The following is a 24198-nucleotide window of genomic DNA, read 5'->3' as shown; positions in this document are numbered from 1 at the left end:
TGGGAGAGATCATCCGGAGGCATGGGGCGCGGTGTTATCAGTACGCTGATGACACCCAAATATGTTTCTCTGTGTCTCTGACTGATGCAGTGACCAGGGATGGCATCTCTCCTCTTAATTCCTGTCTGGAGTTAGTAATGGGCTGGATGAGGGAAAACAAACTCAACATGAATCCAGAGAAAACGGAAGTACTCGTGATAGGTTCCCTGGGCCTGGGGAAGGATATTTGTCCACCTGTCCTGAATGGGGTCACACTCCCCTTGAAGGACTCTGTTCGCAGTCTGGGGGTGCTCCTGGACTCGTCGCTCCACCTTACATCTCAGGTGGATGCGACGGTCAGGAGCACTTGTTATCAGCTTCGGCTGATACGCCAGCTGCGACCCTACCTGGGCCGGGGGGACCTGGAAACAGTGGTACATGCTCTGGTAACCTCTCGGTTGGATTTCTGTAATGCGCTCTACATGGGGCAACCCTTGTACCAAACTCGGAAGCTACAATTGGTTCAGAATATGGCAGCAAGGCTGGTCACTGGATGTTCCAGGACCAGCCATATAACACCTATACTGCCAGATCTTCACTGGCTGCCTATTTACTTCTGGGCGCAATACAAGGTGTTGGTAATGACCTATAAACCCCTAAATGACTTGGGCCCAGGGTACTTGGAGGACCGCCTCTCCCCATACAGGCCGCCCCGCACTCTCAGATCGGGTGGAAAACATCTATTAAGAGTTCCCAAGGCAAGGTTTGTGTCTTCTTCACAAAGGGCATTCTCCATCGTGGCCCCGCAGACCTGGAACTCTTTGCCCAACGAGCTCTGCTCAGCAACCTCTCTAGATCTTTTTAGGAAGAATCTGAAGACCTTTTTCTTCCGTCAAGCCTTCCCCCATGTGCCTTGATGTTATCCCTTTCTCTCTGTGCATTTTATTTGATCCAGCTAATTTGTCATATGTGTTTTAATGTGTTAATTGGTTTTTATATTGAATGATTGTTTAGAATGTTTTTAGAATTGTTGTATTGTTTTTAAGTGGTACGTGTGGGTTTTTTATTGTCGGGTTATGGGCTTTCACTTTTTATTGTCTTTTGATGTTAAATTTTGTAAACCTCTATGATCTCTAAGGAATAGCGGTCTAGAAATAAACTTTCATTCATTCATTCATTCATTCATAATATATCAAAAATACTAAGAAAATGCTATACTGTCGACTTCTTTATCATCCAGTCTCATGTTGCATCAGTTGTACCAGGGCTGTTTCTGTGTGGAAGATGATGTGGTTATCTTGTCCCCTCAAATACATATTTAATCCACAAAATTAAATGGATTAGTCACACACTCCAGTCAGTATGTGGCTAATCTTTTTCACAGACTCTTTCATGGTTTTGCCTTTGATATCAGATTCTCAGAAACCGCTTTTTAGAAATAATATGAACAGAACATAATTATCCCCCCCACTGTCTTCTTTCAGGGTGCATCTCCCCTCCTTTCACCTGGTGATATCAGCCTACTGGTTAAGGTAAGAATTTGTTCTGGGATGCCCAAGGGCCTACTGGTGCTAACAGAAAATCTGCCTGTCAGTGAATATTTCTAAAAGAATTCAGCATGTAGAACTATAAGGAGGATTGTCTTAGGAGTAGGAGTTGCATCCACAGGAAGGGTTGCATCCATAGTAATATTTTTGTACTAATGTTAATTATAAATCCTAATTCCCACATATCACTGAAAGTAATAGTAATAGTTGTGACACAAACAACTAGCAAAATTAAAATTATACTTTTAAATTATAATATCATATGCACAACCCAAATGTATATATAAACAATTTTATGTGGTTAATGTGAACATTTCTGCTTAGCGGCCTTCCTCAGAGCAACTTGGGAATGATAGTTCTATGAATAGTCTATTGATCCCATCCAAATTTTTTCAGAAGACTCACAGAAGTACAGCCCAGGATTTATTTGATCCTGTTTCAAAATTTAAATCTGAAATAGTGTAGATATGGCATGAGTAAGAATTAAAAATCTATGGCAGGGATTCAGCAACCAAAAATATGATGAATTGTTATGCTTTTTTGAGTTCAGGTTGCTTATTATGCTAACTGATCTTTGCAGATTTTTGCAGGATGGTGGGGGCAAAGTTATGTTGAGGACATCTGCTATTTTGCAGCTTTAATTCCTCACCCTGAGGAGGTACTGAGCTACATACAACTCATCTGCAGCACTCACCTGGGTGCTAAGTAGAAAGCCCTAAACTTAATCTTAGCCCTAAACTTAATCTTTTTAATAGACTTTAATAGACTTTACAGAGGCCTCAGTACCCTGAAGGTATCATATCACATATGATCTTGGAAGCTACATAGGGTCAGAAAAATTCTGTTGTTTAAACATTTCCCCCCCCAAAAGGTCAATCTTACAACTCTAGACCATCATTTCCCCAACAGCAGTTTTTCAATATAAGAGATGCTTTCTCATCAAACATGAAAAGATTGGTGAACATTCCGCGTGACTCCACAAGGCACAATCTTGAAAAAGATATCTGACTGTCATAGCAATGAAATGGTGATTCTGCTCTTTCTAGGATGTTTGTAGTGACTGTCCTCCTGGACCTCCTGGGCTTCCTGGGATGCCTGGATTCAAAGGTGATAGAGGCCTCCCAGGCCCACTGGGTACTGAAGGCCCAGTTGGAAAGACGGTAAGAAAGAAAACAAACTCATATCCACATTGGTGATAGAATTCAAAGACATAGGTAGTCCGAGTCACGATGGCCTGTTACAGACTGCGAAAATAAAGCTGCTTCGGGTCTCTTTGGAAGTATGCTGTTTAAATGATGCATGCATCCTAAGAATCCAGAAGCTGCACCAAAGCTGCACTCCAGTGCTTAGGAATGGAGTGTGGCTTTGGCGCGACCTCCGGACTCTTAGGACCCATGCATCATTTAAATAGCATACCTCCAAAGAGACCCGAAGCAGCTTTATTTTGGCAGTCTGTAACAGGCCTATGTAAAAGACTTGTAGTGTTTTGGAGACTAACTGGCGGTGCATATGCACTGAAGAAACAATGCAGTTTTACACCATTTTAAGTGCTATAGCTCCATTCTATGGACTCCTGGGACTTGTGGTTTTACAAGGGTTTCAACTTTCTCTGCCAAAGATTGCTGGTGCCTCACAAAACTACAAATCCCTGGATTCCGTCAGATGGAGCTATGCCAGCTAAGGTAGTGTTAAACTGCACTGTTTCTATTGTGTGCATGCAGCCAGAATGAAAGCAACTGGTAGCATAAGCTTTCATAGATTGAGTCTATTGTATCAGATGCACCAAAACTGATTTTGAATTGAGGAACAACACTACCCACCAGAGCTTGAATATAATGAGTTCAAATTAATTCCCCCCCTCATTTGTTACAATGTTCAGTAATGAATTTAAAATTCATAATTTAAATAAATAAAGATTAATGAATTTAACCTTTATTACCCCCCCCCCAATATATTGGACTGCCCTGTATGGATTAAGTGACCGCAAAATTGTTGACAATCTGGGGCAAATGTTGTACCTCATTGCTAATTTAACATGCCAGTTTCACGTGAATTAATAGATAACATACTAGAGTGAAGACTCGCCTAGAATATTTAGTTCTCCACATTTAGAGATTTCTTTTTAAATATTCATTTACAAAAGAACATGCTACATGTCCTTCTTGTTTCTTTGTCTTTCAGGGGGAGGCTGGACCCAGAGGTCACCCTGGCCCACCAGGTTTGGAAGGTCCCAAGGTACATTCCCTTTTTTGTGATGTCAGGTTTGTTTTCTAATTATCTGAAATAGGATGCCAGAGTAAAATCTCTGCCTTACTAAAGGGGAGTTTTCTTTGTGCCAAAGGGAAATTCTAAAGGAAAAAAAAAAAGAACTCTGTATGTTGCACTAAACTCTCCCCAACTCCATGCATTACAAAATATTCCCATTGAGGGAAATATGTCTGAGAGAAGGAGCTGATCTAGTTATTGTAAGAGGTAAATCCTCACATTTTCAAACCATTACAATATGCTTGGTTAAATCTCAGCAAATGCTAAAGGTTGAGATGGGGCTGTGTCTGATATGGAGATTTTTCTGGCCATTTCTAGAATTCTCCAGTTAGGGCTAAACCTAACTATCATCAGTCATGCCTAAGGCTAGCTTCTCAGCTCATGTCATAGGTGAGATTTGAACAGGGGACTTGGTTGCTTTCCGGGTTAGCCTTGGTTCATATTGTATGCTCTCTGCTCAATTTACAGGATCAGGAATTGTCAGGCAGCATCTAGCATGAAATAGGTATCTATGCTGTGAACCTTGTGAGAATCCTAGCTATGACCATGTACTAGTATGCTCCTGATCTGAATCCATAGGGCTGGTTATAACACTCAAACCAGCTTGGGACATTAATACATGATGAAGTATTTCTCCCTATATACTTGCCTGCAAGGTGAGTCCTCCTCTGTGTTGCACTACCTCACTCTTCTGTAGCACTATACTAGTCTGGGAGGACGTGGAGGAGGGCGCTCTTGGTTCTAGCACCTTGATTGTGAATCTTCTCTAAGAGATCCGATAGGTGCCAGCATTGATGATATTCCAGTACTAAGTAAAAACATATCTTTTGATTAAACCCTTTGTGGCCTGGCTGAATTCATCCAAATTTATTATGGATTTAAATTGATTTCATCTCTGTTTTATAATGATTTAAATTGTTCAAATTAGTTTGTAAGTGTAATGGACACCACCCAGAGATGATAGCATCTAGAGCAGGATAGAAATAGTTGAAGAAATAAATGAATAACTAGCCCTCAGAGGCTTACATGATTTTTCTTCCTCAGAAAGATGAGGGCAGAGTTAAAATAATGAACTAGCTTTTTCAAAGAGGCAGAGAATAAGCTGCACTTGAAGAAAGTTGGCAACATGCCTTTACTGGGAAAGATGGTTGATCAAGTGATCACTGACCAAGGTCTGCTCTAACAGAAAGGAAAGATAAAGAGATAAACACAGGCCCGTTACAGATGGGCATAAAGTACGGACTGGATCCGTACTAGAGTTAGAAAGGGACGTCCCTTCCGGATGCCCCTAACCCTAATACGGACCCAATCTGTACAAAATAGTGGCGCCTGTTCCACACGGGTGCACCATCTGTACATAGCGGACACGCTGCATCCACACATCACATGGCGCATATGATGCTGCCAGTGTGCCATTGGCGCCTCATGGCGTCATATCCGCACTGCAGAAAGAAGCCCCATTTTGGGGCTTCTTTTTGCTCTGTGAGGGGGCCGCACGGTTTGGCTGCTGTGGCTCCCTCGCGGAGCAACCGGCAGCGGCGCGAGACTGCCCGTTTTGGGCAGTCTGTAACGTGCCACAGTGAAACGTGACGGCTTCCATCTCTTTTAGAAAACAATGGGGTGACAGTTATAAGAAATACATTAAATAAAACTTTGTCTTTGAGGGAAATTATTTAAATGGTTTTGTTTCTTGTTAGGGTCCTAAAGGGGATCGTGGGTCATCTGGTGAGGTTGGACTGAAGGGTGAGCAGGTAAGAGACAGTGAGAAGGAAACATTTCTCTTCTTCCTCTGTGGATCAAAATGCACATTTGTAGTATTTGGAGTTCAACATTCACATGCAAAGGCGATATTCATTTACCCAAAAATGATTGTCACAGTAGAAAATCACAAGTTGGATTATATTTGTTTCTCCTCTTGAGGCAAATAATGTGACATGTTGAAAGTGTAAATTTTTCTACTATAAAATTACATGTAATGGAAACAAATAATAATAATAATTGCAAACATACAAAACACAGATAAACATAAGATTACACACTACTAAATCTAGAAAAGTAAAAAATGTGAAAAAACAATGCTGACTTCCACCTTTTCAAATAATGGTTCTACATGATATGACGTCTAACTTCCTCTATTGTCAATCTCTTATCTTAAGTATTAATCCTACCTATATTCAAATCCCACAATTGAAAAATTCCCTTCTTGTGCCTGTAAGAAAGCAATTACTGGTTCCCAACTGCTCAAAGATTTACCTCTAATTAAGACATCTCAACCAAACCATGCAAGTTCAATATCCATTACTGCAGTCAGCTGCAACTCTTGTGGGATGTTTCTCTTCTTGCCTACAGAAGTGGAGAACTTCACATGCACCAAGTGCAAGTTGGTAGCGCTCTTGGAGGAGAAAGTGCAGCAGCTGGAGTCCAGAGTAGCTACACTTGAGCATATTAGGGAACAAGAGGATTTCCTGGACACAATAGAACTAACGATCTTGGATGAGTACCACGCAGAGGAAGATGCTAGGGTGGAAGAGGTCACTTGCCAAACAGAGGAGGCAGACAGCTGGAGGAATGTCACAAAGAGAAGTAAGCCAAGAAGGAATTGTTCGGGGAGCTTGCAGCTAGAGAATCGATTCGAAGCGCTTTCCCTTATCAAGGAGGATGAAGAAGAGCAGCATGGACAGACTTCAGGGACAGAGCAGGGGAGCCTGAGAGTCCCACCCGAGGGAACAGTCGCTGCTAAGCCTCGGAGGAGGCGTGTGGTCGTAGTGGGGGACTCCTTGCTGAGGGGTACAGAAACAGTGATTTGTAGGCCTGACAAGATGTCTTGAGAGGTGTATTGTCTTCCAGGTGCAAAGATCCGTGATGTGACAGAGAGGCTGACAAGACTGGTCAAGCCTACTGACAAATACCCCTTCCTTTTGGTCCACGTGGGAACTAATGATACTGCACGACACAGCATTCAGAACATCAAAAGGGATTATGAGGCGCTTGGTAGGAAGCTGAAAGGAATGGATGTACAGGTTGTCATCTCGTCTCTTCTGCCAGTTGAAGGGCATGGTCCAGGAAGGGAGAGGAAAATAGCGGATGTGAACAACTGGCTTCGCAGATGGTGCCGCCAAGAAGGATTTGGATTCTTCGATCATGGGCTGCGGTTCCATGAGGAGGAACTTCTGGCAAGGGATGGGTTGAATCTCATACCAGTTGGAAGAAATGTTTTTGCCAACAGTCTCAAGAACCTGATCAGGAGAGCTTTATACTGAGTTCCGAGGGGAAGGGAGACAATATTAAGGAAGGCGAAAGGGATGGCGAAAATAGTCAAACTGACATAGAGGAAACAAGAAAAAAAGTACAAGGACCCAACAGTGGGAGGCAAAAAAAACTTGCACAGGCAGCAAGTAAAAGGGAACCATGGTCTGCGATGTCTCTTCACTAATGCACAGAGCATGGGAAATAAGCAAGATGAACTCGAACTCCTAGTACAACAAAGCAAATATGATATAATAGGCATCACGGAAACCTGGTGGGATGAGTCTCATGATTGGAATGTGGAAATAGAGGGGTATAACCTTATTAAGAGAAATAGGCCAAACAGGAAAGGAGGAGGAATAGCACTATATGTCAGAGATATTTACACCAGTGAAGAGATCCAGAACATCAATCATGGAAGCCAGAGGGAGAGCATCTGGATAAGAATCAAAGGGGAGGGAAACAACAAGGATGTTACGGTGGGAGTCTACTACAGACCCCCAAGTCAGACTGAGGAATTGGATGATATCTTTCTAGAACAGATGACCACACAGTCAGAAAAGAGAGATGTAGTAGTGATGGGTGACTTCAACTATCCTGATATTTGCTGGAAGTCAAACTCAGCAAAATCCTCAAGGCCTAGCAAATTCCTCACTTGCCTGGAAGACAATTTCATGGTCCAAAAGGTGGAAGAGGCAACAAGGGGGTCAGCTATTTTAGATCTGATCCTAACCAACAAGGATGACTTGGTTAATGGGGTGCAAGTGGTGGGATCATTAGGTGGAAGTGACCATGTTCTCCTGGAGTTTGTAATACAGTGGAAAGGAGAAACCAGGCATAGTCAGACACGCATCCTAGACTTTAGGAGAGCGAATTTCAGTAAACTTAGAGAAGTATTGAGGGTGATTCCATGGTCAGAAATACTAAAAGATAAAGGAGTTCAGGATGGATGGGAGTTTCTCAAAAGAGAGATACTGAAGGCACAATTTCAAACAGTTCCAGTGAGAAAGAAAAACGGGAGGTGTCTCAAAAAACCAGGATGGATGACTAAGGAACTTTCAACCGAGCTAAGTTTGAAACGGAACATGTATAAGAAATGGAAAAAGGGGGAAATCACAAAAAAGGAATTCAAAGAAATAGCAGGCATGTGTAGGGGTAAAGTCAGAAAAGCTAAAGCGCAGAATGAACTCAGGCTTGCTAGAGAGGTTAACAACAACAAAAAGGGCTTTTTTGGATATGTCCGCAGCAAAAGGAAGAAGAAGGAAACGGTAGGGTCACTGCGTGGAGAAGATGGCAAAATGCTAACAGAAGTCAGAGAAAAGGCAGAATTACTCAACACCTTCTTTGCCTCAGTCTTCTCAGAAAAGGCAAAGGGTGCTCAACCTGAGGATAATGGAGCAGAGGACAGAATAGGGGCATTTCAGTACAGAATAAGTAAAGAGATAGTAGAGGAACACCTTATTAAACTAAATGAATTTAAGTCTCCGGGACCAGATGAACTCCATCCAAGGGTATTAAAAGAACTGGCAAATGTAATATCGGAGCCATTGGCAATAATCTTTGAAAACTCCTGGAAAACAGGAGAGATCCCAGCCGACTGGAGGAGGGCAAATGTTGTCCCCATCTTCAAAAAGGGGAAAAAAGAGGATCCCAACAATTATCGTCCAGTTTGTCTGACATCAGTACTAGGAAAGATTCTGGAGCAGATCATTAAACAGAGAGTCTGTGAACATCTAGAAGGCAATGCCATAATCACAAAAAGTCAACATGGGTTTCAGAGAAACAAGTCATGCTAGACAAACTTAATCTCTTTCTTTGATAAAATTACCAGCTTGGTAAATGAAGGGAATGCTGTGGATATAGTATATCTTGATTTCGGTAAGGCCTTTGACAAGTTCCCCATGACATTCTTGCAAACAAGCTAGTGAAATGTAGGCTAGACAAGGCAACTGTTACATGGATTTGTAATTGGTTGACCGGCCGAACCCAAAGGGTGCTCAACAATGGCTCCTTTTCATCCTGGAGATAAGTGACCAGTGGGGTCCCACAGGGCTCTGTCCTGGGCCCGGTGCTATTCAACATCTTTATCAATGACCTGGATGACAGAATTGGGAGCATACCTATCAAATTTGCAGATGACACCAAATTAGGGGGAATAGCTAATACCCCAGAGGACAGGATCAAGATTCAAAATGACCTGAATAGACTAGAAAGCTGGGCCAAAGCTAACAAAATGAAATTCAACACGGAGAAATGTAAGGTATTGCACTTAGGGCGGAAAAATAAAATGCACAGATATAGGATGGGTGACACCTGGCTGAATGAAACTACATGTGAAAGGGATCTAGGAGTCCAAGGAGACCACAAGTTGAACATGAGTGAACAGTGTGATGCGGCAGCTAAAAAGGCCAATGCTATTTTAGGCTGCATCAATAGAAGTATAGTGTCTAGATCAAGAGAAGTAATAGTGCCACTGTATTCTGCTCTGGTCAGTCCCCACCTAGAATATTGTGTCCAGTTCTGGGCACCACAATTGAGAAAGGACATTGAGAAACTGGAGCGTGTCCAAAGGAGGGCGACAAAAATGGTGAAGGGTCTGGAATCCATGCCCTATGAGGAACGACTTAGGGAGCTGGGGATGTTTAGCCTGGAGAAAAGAAGGTTAAGAGGTGATATGATAGCCCTGTTTAAATATTTGAAAGGATGTCATATTGAAGAGGGAGCAAGCTTGTTTTCTGCTGCTCCAGAGAACAGGACCCGGAACAATGGATGCAAGCTACAGGAAAAGAGATTCCACCTGAACATTAGGAGGAACTTTCTGACAGTAAGGGCTGTTCGACAGTGGAATGCACTTCCTCGGAAGGTGATAGAGTCTCCTTCCTTGGAGGTCTTTAAACACAGGCTGGATGGCCATCTGTCAGGGATGCTTTGAATTGGATTTCCTGCATGGCAGGGGGTTGGACTGGATGGCCCTAGTGGTCTCTTCCAACTCTGCGATTCTATGATTCTATGATTCTACTTTGTCATTGGGAATGTTTCCATTTCTGCATGCATAAAAGTCTCACAGCTGTAATCATATATTGTATAATTCTCCCATATTCAGTTTCAACATGTTAATCTAACAGTCCCAATTGAAAGAGCTCTGGTTTCAATTGGAGTTTTATCTTTAATTGGTCTATGAATCAAGATACTAAACTTTTTCACTTTATCACATGTCCACCACATATGGTAAAAGGTTCCTGGTTGTTGCTGACACTTCCAACAAGCATTATAAGTCTCTTCATAAAGAGATTTTTTAGTATTTTTTTTAAATTTTTATTGATTAAAAAAATACACACATAACATAAAACATCCACAATACCTAATACTACAAAACTACAAACACATAATAAAATAAAACGTACAGACATAATAATAGTTGACTATTAGTTAATAGTTAAAGAGATTTTTTAGTATTAAAGAAGTAAGAATGCTAAAGTCTTTTGTTGTCTTCTGCAGGGCCATCCTGGAATACCTGGCTTCATGGGTCCACCTGGAAATCCAGGTCCACCTGTAAGATGCTTTTTATAAAGAGTCTTCTATTGCACTAATTTACTGTTCCTTCTCCATCTAATTATATAGTCTCAAAACCCCACTAATACCTACAGCTAAATACACTAGAGCCTAATTGTTGTTAAAATATCATAATCTATGATTCTGTATTTGTTTCCAACAATTTACTCAGTATCATGATTTCAATTTGAACTTATTTGCTTGCTTCCGTATTTACATCTGCACACAGGAGAGAGAACATAGATTAGAGATGGAAAGCATGTTATGAAACCCAGTCAACGAGAATCTTGGACTGAGAAGAATAACCACAGTTTGGGACTTATTGTTCCCAAAGTTTGCGCATGGATTTCTTATGTGTTCTGAAAACCATTTTGTTTTCTTTTTGTGTGTACAAAAACATTATTTTCTATACAGAAACGAATATTTTCTGCAACATGCTATTATTTTCTGCATAGAAACTGCTATTTTATGTGCAAAAGAAAGAATGCACACACATTTTGCACATAAGAAGTTGCAAACTGCAAATAATCTTCAAAAAGTGTGTAGTTTTGAAGACTTTCTCCAGTGGGAAGACAATGACTCAAATTACATGGGGGGTTCTTTCCAGAAGGAAATTACCAAATAATTCCATTCCTAATACAGATTAACAAGAAGATGAAACCAAAATAGCCAATGAAGATGTTTTGAAACTGTTTTGTTTGACAGATGCACAGATAGACATAGAGCCAAACCCAGCCTCTGTGACATTCAGCCCTAGTAAGCAAGTAAAAAAAGCCTTATTGCTAGAGGCCTGACCTTATTCTTAGACTCTTTCCCCCAAATCCCTTTCTGTGCCATATAAATTACTGCCACTCAGACTTCAGATGTGTAACTAATTAAATTTCTCATCATGACAGGCTGTCTGAATTTGTTAGGCTGACTCCATTTAAAGGAATCATAGTTGTGACTTGCAAATGTTATTATACTCATGTCATTTAAGAAACATGCCACATGAATCTCCTGAATGGAAATGGAAGAGTGCATGGATTTTCACCAATGCCCTACCAACTCAGGAAGGTGAATGATTTATGATCATTGTCATCACACCCTTCTTTCCCTTCCTCAACAGGCAAAGGAAAAATCTGTAAGGGTTTGTCTAATCATTCCATTCTCTCTTTATTGAAAAATCTTCCCACTTAAAATTCCTGAAGAGCCACATTCCCATTCTGTCTGTTCTGGAGTTCATTGATACAGTATGCATTCACATAGACAAAACATTGGATATGTTTAAATAAGGCTTAACATTTATTCCTTATTAAGGTTCCCAAATATAAGTACTCAGGTATTGAGTATGAAAAGTGTGTTCATATATGTGTGCTTCATTTGTTAGAGTAGTTGTGATTTTTTGAAGTTCTGTAGTGTATTTTGTGGTTCTTGTTTAGTGTATAAAGCTTAGTGACATCACCAGGGGCTCTCCTTTTTAATCTCATCTTTGGAACATTACTAGGAACCCCTTCCAGTGACATCAAAGGAAAGAGGCATGAAAACTGGAGGAAGGAACACCAACAATTTAACATAAGCAGTTGACACACTACTAGCAGAAAATAGCAATGACATAGAACTGAAGAAAGTTGTTAAAAATGCACAGGAATGTTTACAGCTGAACATTAAGAATACAAAAATAATGACCACAGGCATTTAGCAGAATGGAGACTGCAGTCAAGAAATCAGAGGAAGGTGAGGAGTTAGAAAGGCAGCTATGGCATAAAGAGACAAGATCCTGAAGTGAAAATATATTTCATGGAATATTAAAGTTAGGGTTGTCCATTTCCAATTTCTATGTATGGTTTTGAAAGCTAGACTGTGAAACAAGCTGATAGGAAGAAAATCAACCCACTTGAAATATGATGCTGGAGAAAAGTTCTATGGGTGCTGGAGAAAGGTTTTATGGATACCATGAACTGCTGAAGAGAGAAATAAATGGGTCCTAGAGGAAATCAAACCTGAACTCTTGTTAGATGCCAAGATAACTAAACTGAAATGGTCATACTTTGTATGTATATCATGAGAAGACAGGACTAATTAGAAAATACAATAATGCAGTAGAGAAGAAGACCACATTCCAAGTGGATAGACTCAGTCAAGGAAGCCACAGTCTCGTGTCCGCAATATCTGACGTTGATGATAGGGTGACTTGGAGATCTCTCATTCATAGGGTCACCATGCTTCAAAGTTGACTTGATGACAGTTAACAGTAACAAAGATTATAATGTTGGATGATGGTTAGGTGTAGATTTACTGACTGTTGTTATCACAGGTCATATCTATTTAGGTTTCAAAAATGCATGTTCAGAAATTAATCTGAGTCTCTATACAGTTCTCTCTTTGTATAATGGATCTAAATGAAGATTAAAAAGAATCCAACAACACTGTTATTCCTAGCTGTTAAGATTGTAACACAAGCAAATAATGATACACCCCTTCCTGTTCTTTAGGGATCAGAGGGCTCCCCAGGACAAATGGGACCACCAGGAAATCCTGGAGAAATAGTAAGTAGCTTTTTAACCGGTGGTGGTGTTTCTGGTGTTGTATCTCTTCTTTCTTTCTTTCTTTCTTTCTTTCTTTCTTTCTTTTCTTCCTCACCCCCTCCTCTATTCTTTTATCATTATCATCATCACCACCACTATTAATTCATTTATATTCTACCTTTTCTCCAAAAACTGGGACTCAAATGGTTTGAAAAAGTTGATAAATTAACATAAGTAAACATATACAGGTACATAAAGTTAGAAATTAAATGGTATTAAACTATCCATAGAATTCAAGACAGTTGAAGGTAAGGCTCCCATTAAATCACACAGGCTCATAACTCCATTCACATTCTGAAAGGCAGCCCCTTTTAGTTGAATAGAGGCAGCTATTTGATTTTAGTGTGTAGCTGAAAAATTAAGCCTAAGGGACAAAAAAACCAGGGCAGGGGGAAACTCCTCTTCTATCTGACAAATGCATGCACATATATCTCCTGAATGGTTAAGTTAAAATAATCTCAAGGAAATTGAGGGGAAATGTCACAAATTCTTTCTCCAGAGGAAAGGAATTCTTAAGTTAACAACAAAGAGATGGTACTCTAGGAATGGAAATAATATTTGCAATTATTTATTTTCACATCAAAAAAGCATTTTTTGAAAACTCCTGTTGGGAAGAATAACAGACCAGAAAGAATTAGATTTATTGTATAGGAAACTAGGTTTTTTTTAAGGGTTCATAGAAAATGATGTTTTTGCATAAGAAAATAATTTTCTCTCTTGAAGAATCATTTATCTGCAACATTTGGAAACATTTAAATGTGGGCAGAGTACTATAGAGGGATATTCACTTTTCCCACAGTGGAGAGAACATTCCTTCAGTTATTCATCTTATCATGCCAGGAAGAAACAGTCAAGGATGTACATCTGTACGGTCTACAGAGCCATAGGAGAGGCTCTCAGTAATGTTCTCAGTCTGTCTAGTCTCTCTCACTCTCAGGCTTCACTGGGTCCTAAACTACAAAATGAGGTGGAGAAAATGTTTGGAAATGGGAATATATACCATTAGTGACATCAGAAATACAACCAACCTGTAAACACTCTGATTGGAAGTGTCAGATAAAGCAAATGAAATTCTTGCCATGGACAGAAAGTTAAAGCTGTCATTCCAACTCCGTCCCAGCCCTTCCCCATTAAACCACATTCTATCTTGCATTGCATTACACCACAGTGATGCAGGAAGCAGCAGAATGTTCCAGAGAGAACGAAAAGCCCTTTGGAGACCATTTGGACATATACAATCCAATCTAGATCCATTCTAGATTGGACAGAATCAGGCCAGTGCATTCCAGAATTTGGACTTCAGCTGAAATATCCACTAGGATAGTCAATGGACCCCAGTGGGCTGTAAAAAATAAAATAAACCCAAGCAGACCCAAGTGGTGTACTGAGAAGTGGCATCTTGTTTTGTTTCTGTATCTGGAATATATTGCCTAAAATGGTACTTGTGGTAAATATGAAAGATTAGCTGTTTCTCTTGGGATATTTTGTCTCAAAAGTTTCATCAACATTGTCACATCTGTTTTTCTTTGGCAGGGTAAAGAAGGGCCACCAGGACCTCAGGGGCCACCAGGATTGCCAGGACTTGTGGTGAGCATGAATCATTTATTCATGTATTCTTAACCATTTGATAAAAAACATTATCTGGAAATCATGGGGAACCCAAAGGACTTCATTATTTAGGATGTTATCAGACAAGGGAAATTGGAAGTATAATCCAATGGCAATCCAAATGCAACCATGGAGTTTCATGTTATTGCGTGAGAGATGATCACATGCAATTTCGGGCAATGGCAAGCTATTTTTGGCCATGGGAAGTCAGTTCGAATGCAATTCAAATTAACATAAATTCGCTGAACTAACGAATTCACGTGAATGCATTCTGGCCCCACTTCCTTTTCATTCAAAATTAAGAGAAATTCCTCCCATGTGATAAACTCCTTAGTCAAGGAACTTAGAGTCTATACAGACTTCAGGTCATGAGTTAGGGTTCTATTCTGAATTGGATCTGAGCTCACAATGTGCTAACACATCCCCCATGTGACTTATTCACTTGCGTGATTTGTTCACTGAATATCATTTTTATTCTCCATAAATCCCATGGGAATGACACCATATCACCACATGCTGGTGTGGGGCTACTTCCATGAGAAATAACAGAAATGCCCATGACGGACACAAGATGCCTAGGAGAGCACTGCCATCCAGTCACAACTGGTGGCTCCCATGTCAATGGGGTGATGCATCCCTTCCAGAAATTTAATCTTAGCTATCCCAGCTACTCTTTTCCTAAATAGGTTTAGTACTTCAGTCAGATCCTTTAAAGCTATCTAAAACCTGGAGAAAATTTACTGCCCCAATGGCATGGAAGCTACCTGCCACTATTGGCCTCACCACAGTGAAACTGGTAGTAAAGTGGTTGTGAGGAGTTGGGCTCAGCTTTACTTTCTACTGCTACGGTAGAAATAATTCCTGATGTTATTGGGCTGCAACTTCCACTATTTCTTTTCATACAACACAGTTACAGCACTATAATTCCCCCTCTATTTGGTAACGACTCTGGCTATGTTTTTCTGGATTCCCCTACTCAGCTACTCGAGTATTAGTTTTATATGCTGTTTTATATCTTGTTTTATCTGTTTTATTGATTATTGTAATTTTATCTGGATTTGTATGCCACTTTGATCTGAATTGGAAAAGCGGGATAGAAATAAACTATTATTATTATTATTATTATTATTATTATTATTATTAAATGCCATGGTTTCAATCAGTTGAATCTGGAGGCTGTAGTTTGGTGAAACCCTAAACCTCTCTGGCTGAGAATTCTAAATCTCCTCCTCAAAACTGAAAATCCAAGGATTCCAAAGGATGTTGCCCTGACAGCTAAAGCAGAACCATAGTGCTACAGCCTTTATAATAGGTCAAATTTTTCTCTTCTTCATGTTTATGATAACTGTTTGGAAAACAGTTCCTATATCATGAACCTTTGTTTCAATCCTAGGGTATCTCTGGGAAGGATGGCAAAGATGGCAAGCCAGGACCAGCTGGAGAACCAGTAAGGAGATATAGTTTACATATTATATAATCACCTAAAAGCTGACTATATTTGTCTTGTGTTCCCTGTAAATCACAAGGCAACTAACTGCATGAAATCTGTGCTGTTACAAAGCATTCACATAACATTCATGCTTCTATGTGTGACTGCTTGTTTTATGCAATATCATTGTAGAGTGCATTTCTCTTCATGGGAGAAATACAACAACCTTTGTCTCAGAGGTAAGGATGTTGGTAAGAGAGAGGCTGCTGGCATTTGGGGTCATAGATATTCAAAATGATAAACAGCTGTTTCTGTGCCAGAAGCAGAGAGATAGTCCCTTTTCCTGTTCAGGTTTTATACAATTTTCACATGCCTAGTCATAAAAGAACTTTCATTATTTTGTGAGTTGAAAAAAAAAATCTATCTACTGTTACTGTAGGTCTTTACTTTGTGATTTGAAAAGTGGCCCAAGATTTATAATCACCATCATGGAACACTTATTAACTATAGTTAATAATCCTGTTTTCAATTATTTGACATTCATTCCTTTGGGCTAGCTACTATACAGCACATCTACTGTATATACTCATGTATAAGTCTAGAATCTTTAGTCAAAAAACCCCATGATAGTTTCACCTTATGGTCGCAATAAGTCAGAAATGACTTGAAAGCATATAACAACAACATGAATTATTAATAAAACAATGAAGCATTGAATATTGAAACTGTGGAACTACACTCAAAAGATTCTTCCAGTCTTTTCTTCCATTAAATATTCCAGGTGTGGAGAGACCAATCAGAACTCTTCACATCTGGGAGTGTGGAAAAAAGACTCCAAGATTTTAGTATATGTCAGGTTTCCTGTCTGAACCATGAACTTTTACAGAGTCATTTGTCATACACATGAGTCCCCTTTCTCCAAAGTATCTGGGACCAGAAGTGTTTTGGACTTTGGATTGTACAATACCTGTATTTGCATATACATACATGAAGAGATATCTTGGAGATGGGATCCAGGTCTGAACACAAAATTCATTTATGTTTCATAAACCCTTTATACACATAGCCCAAAGGTGATTTTGCACATTATATATTTTAATAATTTTGTTCATGAAACAAAGTTTGAGAACACTGAATCATCAGAAAGTAAAGGTGTCATCATCTCAGCCAGGAATGAAAAAAGTTTTGGGTTTTGGAATATTTTGGACTTCTAGATAAGAGAGACTCAACCTGTAACATACACTTTATATATTAATTAGTTCTTGAATTAACTGTGTGAATGGTTTCAAATGAGGAAACATATAATGGACTTCCTGTTGTCAGACTAATAACTGTGCTTTCCTTTTTCAGGGCAAGCCAGGAGAACCTGGACTCCCAGGGCCAGAGGGAGGGAGGGGCCCACCGGTAGGTTCTGTTGAAGACAACCATGCCATATTAAAAGTGTTGTCCCTGTTCAGTGAGATCACATGTGGGAGGGTGTATTTCTTTACTGACCAGTACAAAATGACCACTTGTTAGGGATGGGTCAGTTTTTATGGCCCAAGGACCAGTTTTTAGTTCCAAGGATCCAGTGAAGTTCTCACTAGTCCCAGAAAACATATTTAGAAATTGCATACCCAGAAGTGGACAGATGTATACTTTCTTTTTCTTAAAGAACCACTTTTGTGGGTTTTTTTTTGATAGAAGCAGGGACAGCAAAGCGAACCACAAGGGGGAACTTAACTTTCTTTCAGTGCCAAAATATCTACACCTGGAGGCTATCAAGAGCAAAAGTGCCAATTTGTTCATGAATGCTTTTATTTGGGGTACTTCCGAGCAGCTTCTGAGGGCCAGGAACTGAAAAAGTCAAACAAACAAAAACACCCATGGACCAAAAGATTCCCATTTCTGATGTATTGGTTAGGAAATATAGAACTTCTTGCAACACAAATGATATAAACATTTGCTGAAGGACAAACTCTGTAAATGGAGACAATCAGAAGCTACACTACAGGAGTATCTATATAGAGAGAGAGCGACAGAGAGAGAAAAATGTGTTCACTAGGAACAGAAAGACTATTAATAGGTATTAATTCCTAGATTGAAAAATGAGTTGCCCAACAGTCAGAAATCTTTACTGGGAAGAAAACTAGACCATCAAGAATTTTGTGCATTTTACCCTGGTATTCAAACATTGTTTGAATTGTTCTGTGTTGTTTTAATTGTTCTGCAAAAAAAACCAAGGTGTTTTAGTTTGTGAAAAAATCCACATGTTTTTCTCTGCAGAATAACTTCGTTGTAATACTTGGGGATGTTTAAATATGGGAAGAATATTGCAGGGGAATATTTTTTCTCCCACAGATGAGATAAACACTGTAATAATTTGTCCTTGTATTTGAGGATGAAATACTTGACTATGTATATCCCTAGTGTTCACACACACACTCATATATGAAAGAGGAAGAATCATTCCTCAAAGGGATTTTTCTTATCCAGTTTTATAGACAAATACAGTCTCCCAAAATGCTCACATTAGTTAAGAAATACAGACAGGCAGACTCAGGCAATGCTTTCAGACTTATAAACTAAAAAGTCAAGACACACAAAGCAAAAGAAAGATTGAAAGAAGGCATAGAAGGAAAATCAGTTTGGCAAAGCTGGAATGAGGTGGTACAGTTGGCTCTTGATATCTGTGGGGGATCTATTCCGTACCCCCCAAGGATACCAAAATTTACAGATGCTCGAGTTCCATTGTCCCCAATGGCAGTGCATGGAAGTGGCTACTCCACCATTAGAGACAATGGGACTTCAATGATGAGGCACACACATGGCCATGCTGGCATTACACACAGCCCCCTTTGTCCTCGGTGGTGGCATGTGCAAGTGGTCACACCGCCATTAGAGTACAACAGGACTTCAAGTGTAGTCCCATTGTCCCTAATGGGGATGCTGCTGAATGCACATGCCAACACTGGCAGTACAGCAATGTGCACTCACTTCCATTGGGGACAACGCAGGCTTGTCATCCACGGATACTCAAATCCACAGGTGACAAGTCTGTGGATACTGAGGACTGACTCTATTGTGTCAGTTTGCGCCCAAGGACTTTACCACAGAGTTTTAACAGGATTAAAGTGTCTTTAGCCAGTATCATACAACATCACGTCCATCTTGCTGCTGCCTTGCATTACATGCATTACTGTAGAGCATCTTTTCATTGGAGGGCAAAACCCATCAATAGGCTCTCAATCTAGCTACTATTCCATTACCACTTTCATGTAATGGGTCACTTCTGCTGTAGTTCTGCTTCTCATACAGTGATGTGGTGTGAGTGGGTGTGATTCTGCTCCTTTCCCCCTTGCTCCTCAGTGATCGTGGCCACCAACACATTCTCAGAACCAGCTATTGTGTGCAGATTCACAAAGCAGATGGCTTCGGGAGGCAGTTGGCAGCTCCAGTATCTTCCCTGCTTCCTTCTGAAGGTGGCATTTGGCAGTGTGGAAAACAGATCACACAACTATGGATTACCAAAGTGCTATCATGGGGGATAGTGTGATACTTAATTATGCCAAACCAATATACTTCTTAAACTAGTTCAGTTATTGTGGGAGAGCAGGCCAATGTGATAAAGCCCTTAGACAACACTGGAAGTCTTGTATTTGTACTGCTGGATAACTGGAAGAAGTATCCTTACTGATGTCCATTTCTACTTTCAGGGTTTTAAGGGACCCAGAGGAGATGCAGGGGCCCCTGGCTCAAGAGTGAGTAATACACATAAGTCTTGTAGTAATGGTATTTACAAGGTGGTCATTCTGTCCATCCTTTTGATTTCCACCATGTTACTTATGCTATTTTGTATATATACTCTACAGGAGTTATGAATACTGTCCTTAAACTGTCTTCCTCAGCCATACAGTGGAGAGGGAGAAACAGGTGGGGGGAGAATTGCTCTTTTCTTTGATGACTTGAATTCCTTCAGCACTGGGAAGTCAGCTATTTCATAGAAATAGTTTGCAGCTCAACAGCCATCCATCAATTCATATCATAAAAGCCTATCAATGGGACTGCAAATCACAGAGCTAGGCCATTAGGAATCCATAACAGTGAGGTTTTCCATTGCTCTAAATTGTATTTTCTTCCTGTTTGCTACAGGGAGAACCAGGCCAACCAGGAACCCCTGGCCGGGAGGGACAATCTGGAAAAGATGTAAGTGTATTTTTTGGTCACCAGAAAATCTCTACTTGTTGAGCAGTGAGGAAAAATATTGTTGGAGACAGGGTAGAAAATAAATGTAGAACAAAGTAATTATTGTTAATCCCAACTAGAATATTGATATTGGATTTAAAGGGTTTCCTTGTGTGTTAATTCACCGTAGAGCAGTTGATTCAATGGATCTACTCTAGTTAGGCCTAACCAAGATGATTCTAGCCAATAATGGAGTAATTTCTAGAATCTTAATTCCAAACATTTTAAGTAAGTGGTACCCAAGAAACAGATGAGCTCTTACTCTCAAGCATTTTTTTCTATAGTTTTTTTTTTTGTGGATTTTTCGGGCGATGTTCTAGAAGAGTCTCTCCCTGACATTTCGCCAGCATCTGTGGCTGGCATCTTCAGAGAATGCTTGCCTGGAAAGGAGTTGGGTGTATATATACTATGTGACCTGGGAAGGCAGGAGTGATTTGCCTGTGTATTGTTTGTTGCTGATGGCAGTCCTCAGGGTGTGAGGGTCTGCACAAGAGGATTAATGTCTACTTGATTAGTGCTCATTGTCTGCTGGGAAACCCCAGACCCTGGGAGATTTCTCATTTGCATTTGTTGAGTTTTTATCTTGCTATTTTTCAGGACTGGTAGCCAAATCTTGTTTACTTTAAGGGTTTCCTCTTTCCTGTTGAAATTGTCCAGGTGTTTGTGGATTTCAATGGCTTCCCTGTGCATCCTGAAATGGTAGTTTCCAGGCAAGCATTCTCTGAAGATGCCAGCCACAGATGCTGGTGAAACATCAGGAATAAACTCTTCTAGAACATGGCCACGTAGCCTGAAAACCCCCACAAAAAACTATAAATGCTAGCCATGAAAGTCTTTGACTTCACATTGGAGATTTTTTTTTCTATTTCCATTTTTTCTGAATGACTTGATTTGATTCCTATCCACAAATGGGGCTCCTATTACAATAAAGTAGTATGAATACAATTAAAACATATAATAAGTAAAATCTGATAGTTTGTTTCTGGGCACAGTTCTGGTGCTGGGTTATGACCATATATGGCTTGCATCCAGGCTATCTGATAGACCTTGGGGATTATTGCACATGCTGTATCCTGTCTTTCTCCCAACGGGATACATGCACATTTAAGTGTCAAAGATGGGTCTTTCCGCATTCACCTTTGGCCACACATCTGCAGCCCATATACAAACCAGGCTTCTCCAGTGGATTTTCATACAGAGATTTTGTATATTGTATCCCATCTTTGAAAAGCCATGGGATAAGCCAGGGCAGACGCATGACCATGGGTGAATGTGGTAATCTCACATACATCTCCCTGTATGAGCCTGCCTAGGCCCTAAGAACATTAGGAAAGGCTCTTCTCTCAGTCCCATCACAGTCGCAAGCATAGTTGGTAGAGACACAAGAGAGGGCCTTTTTGGTGGCTGCCCCTAGACTCTGGAACTGCTTTCCCATGGAGGCCAGATTGGCCCTCTCTTTGCTGATTTTTCATCAGCAGGCAAAAACCTTTTATTCCAACAGGCTTTTAAACAGAAAGTTTTGTTTTAAATTGTAATGTTTTTAATAGCTTTTTATCTTTTAACATTTCCTTTTATTCTTTTAAATAGAGGTTTGAATAGTTTTAATACTGTGGATATGCTATTTTTATTTCAACATTCACATTTTCTATGTTTTTAATTGCATGGTTCTTTTTAATTATAAAATACTTTGAATCTCAGTTTTGGGAGAATAATGTAAAAAAATGTAAATGTGTGAAACATTAATGACAGATTAGTGAATTTTTTAAAAAAGACAATTTTAAAACAAATTAGTATAAAAATTATATTAATTGAGTTAAAAGTCCTTTCTTCTACAGCAAGAAAGATTAGTTCCCAAAGGGCAACTAATAAAAAGAGCCTGAATCATACTGGTAGTCCCAACTAAAGCAGACCCATTGAATTGATTGGATTCACCTACATGTTGATTATTACTTGAGTTACTTGAGGGAACGCCTCTCCCCATATAGTCCACCCCGCACTCTCAGAACATCAGGGAAAAATTTACTAGTACATCCTAAGGTGAGATTGGCAGCAACTCACCAGAGAGCATTTACATCGGCTGCACCAATGTACTGGAATAAACTTCCAGATGTGCTTCGGATGAATTCTACATTGGATGCCTTCAAAAAGGCTTTAAAGACCTACCTCTTCCGGTTAGCATATCCTCCGGACTCTTTATAGAGAATGTTTCCTCTGATAGAAATGGCTAACTGCGATCAATAGATTCCACGTTTGTGTTTGTTTTATATGCTGCCTTGGTTTTTATTGGTATTTAATTGTATAGATACATTATGATGTGTGTTTTTATGATGTGTGTTTTTTAAAGATTCTGTGTACCACTTTGATCGTTCTTGAAGAGCGGTATACAAATAAAGTATATTATTATTATTATTATTATTATTATTATTATTATTATTACTGTTATGTTTATATCCTGCCTTCCTCCCAATACAGGGACTCAAGGCAGCTAACAAATCTAAAACAGTCCAAGTTAAAGCACTATAAAACATGCAAAATACAAGTTTAAAAAACAATTCAAACAATTCAAACAATAAAAAACATTACATTATTAAAATTTAAAGTTAAAAAATCTTTAAAAACAAAACAAACAGAATGCATGTCATGTGAAAGCCTGGTGGCGTAAAAACATCTTTACCTGCTTCCGAAAGGTTGCAGAATCAACAGTTGACTCCCTGTTCAGCAATTGCTTTGGTGGTTTTGCTATAGATAGAGTAGAATCATAGAGCTGGAAGAGACCACAAAGGCCATCCAGTCCAACCCCCTGCCATGCAAGAACAATGAGATGAGACCAACCAATGAGATTCAGAGTTCCAGAGTAGGGAGCAGCCACTAAGAAAGCCTTTACCTGATGGTGGTAAGGAACAATATATGCACTGGAATTATAGTACAGATACACCATGTATATCCTTCAGTCTTGGTAAGGTACAGCATTTTTAAGGTGTCCATATCATGGGGGGAAAACATGGAAAGAGATCCTATGTTGTGAGGTTGCATAACATAAATATGCATGTGCAAAGGAACATATTCTGTCGCCCAACTCTTGTCTTGGATGACAGTGTTGCACAAACTCAATCAAAACACCAATATGCAACTGAACACACAACCAATTGTGCATACCCATCCATGCACAAGAACACTACATAATACAACTAAGCTTACACAATCTTGAATTGAATGTGGCAGTTCCACATTATACAAAAATATTGAACTGCTTCTGAAGAAAAAAACTATGCATGCATAAGACAACAAAAAGATACTAGTCATGGTGTGTGTGGTTACTAGATGTCTTACTGATCTTCAAAGTCTGGAGTTAAATATCTTACTTGGTACGGTTATGGAAATCCTATCTTCCTCTTTGGTTTTCTCTCTTTTACAGATATGTTAATAACAAAAAATGAACTGACTGCAGCTTCTACATATTTAAACCTCTATGGGGGAAAACCCCCAAAAGAATCAAATTGTAGTGTATCCTCTGGCCCAGAACAGCAGCTCCAGATAGTAGTTTATAATCAGGGGAATGGTGCCAGGGATGGTGTTACATCATTTCCTAGTCTTGCTTCTTTTATCCCACCTACTTCCCCCAAGGTTCTTTGTAAATTAGAAATTTACAAGAATCATAGAATTGGAAGGGACCACAAAGGACATCCAATCCAACCTCTGCCATGCAGGAATGCACAACTAAAGCATTCCTGAAAGTTGCCCATCCAATCTCTGTTTAAAGACTCCCCAAGAGGGAGACTCC

At 39.8% G+C, this 24198-nt stretch overlaps 1 protein-coding gene across 1 annotated transcript in view; it reads left to right on the top strand.

Annotated features, from left to right (window-relative positions):
- Positions 1-24198, top strand: part of COL22A1 (collagen type XXII alpha 1 chain) — a 236856-nt gene that overhangs the window by 198801 nt on the left and 13857 nt on the right. The window contains exons 45-55 of the mRNA XM_042466288.1: positions 1464-1511; positions 2573-2686; positions 3708-3761; positions 5489-5542; positions 10536-10589; positions 13064-13117; positions 14690-14743; positions 16158-16211; positions 17544-17597; positions 19889-19933; positions 20325-20378. Coding sequence (XP_042322222.1) covers positions 1464-1511; positions 2573-2686; positions 3708-3761; positions 5489-5542; positions 10536-10589; positions 13064-13117; positions 14690-14743; positions 16158-16211; positions 17544-17597; positions 19889-19933; positions 20325-20378 — 639 coding nt within the window. The remainder of the gene's footprint in view (positions 1-1463; positions 1512-2572; positions 2687-3707; positions 3762-5488; positions 5543-10535; positions 10590-13063; positions 13118-14689; positions 14744-16157; positions 16212-17543; positions 17598-19888; positions 19934-20324; positions 20379-24198) is intronic.

This window comes from Sceloporus undulatus, chromosome 4, assembly GCF_019175285.1.
Source record: "Sceloporus undulatus isolate JIND9_A2432 ecotype Alabama chromosome 4, SceUnd_v1.1, whole genome shotgun sequence".
Taxonomy (NCBI): Eukaryota; Metazoa; Chordata; class Lepidosauria; order Squamata; family Phrynosomatidae; genus Sceloporus; species Sceloporus undulatus.
This window is presented reverse-complemented; position numbering and strand designations above follow the sequence as displayed.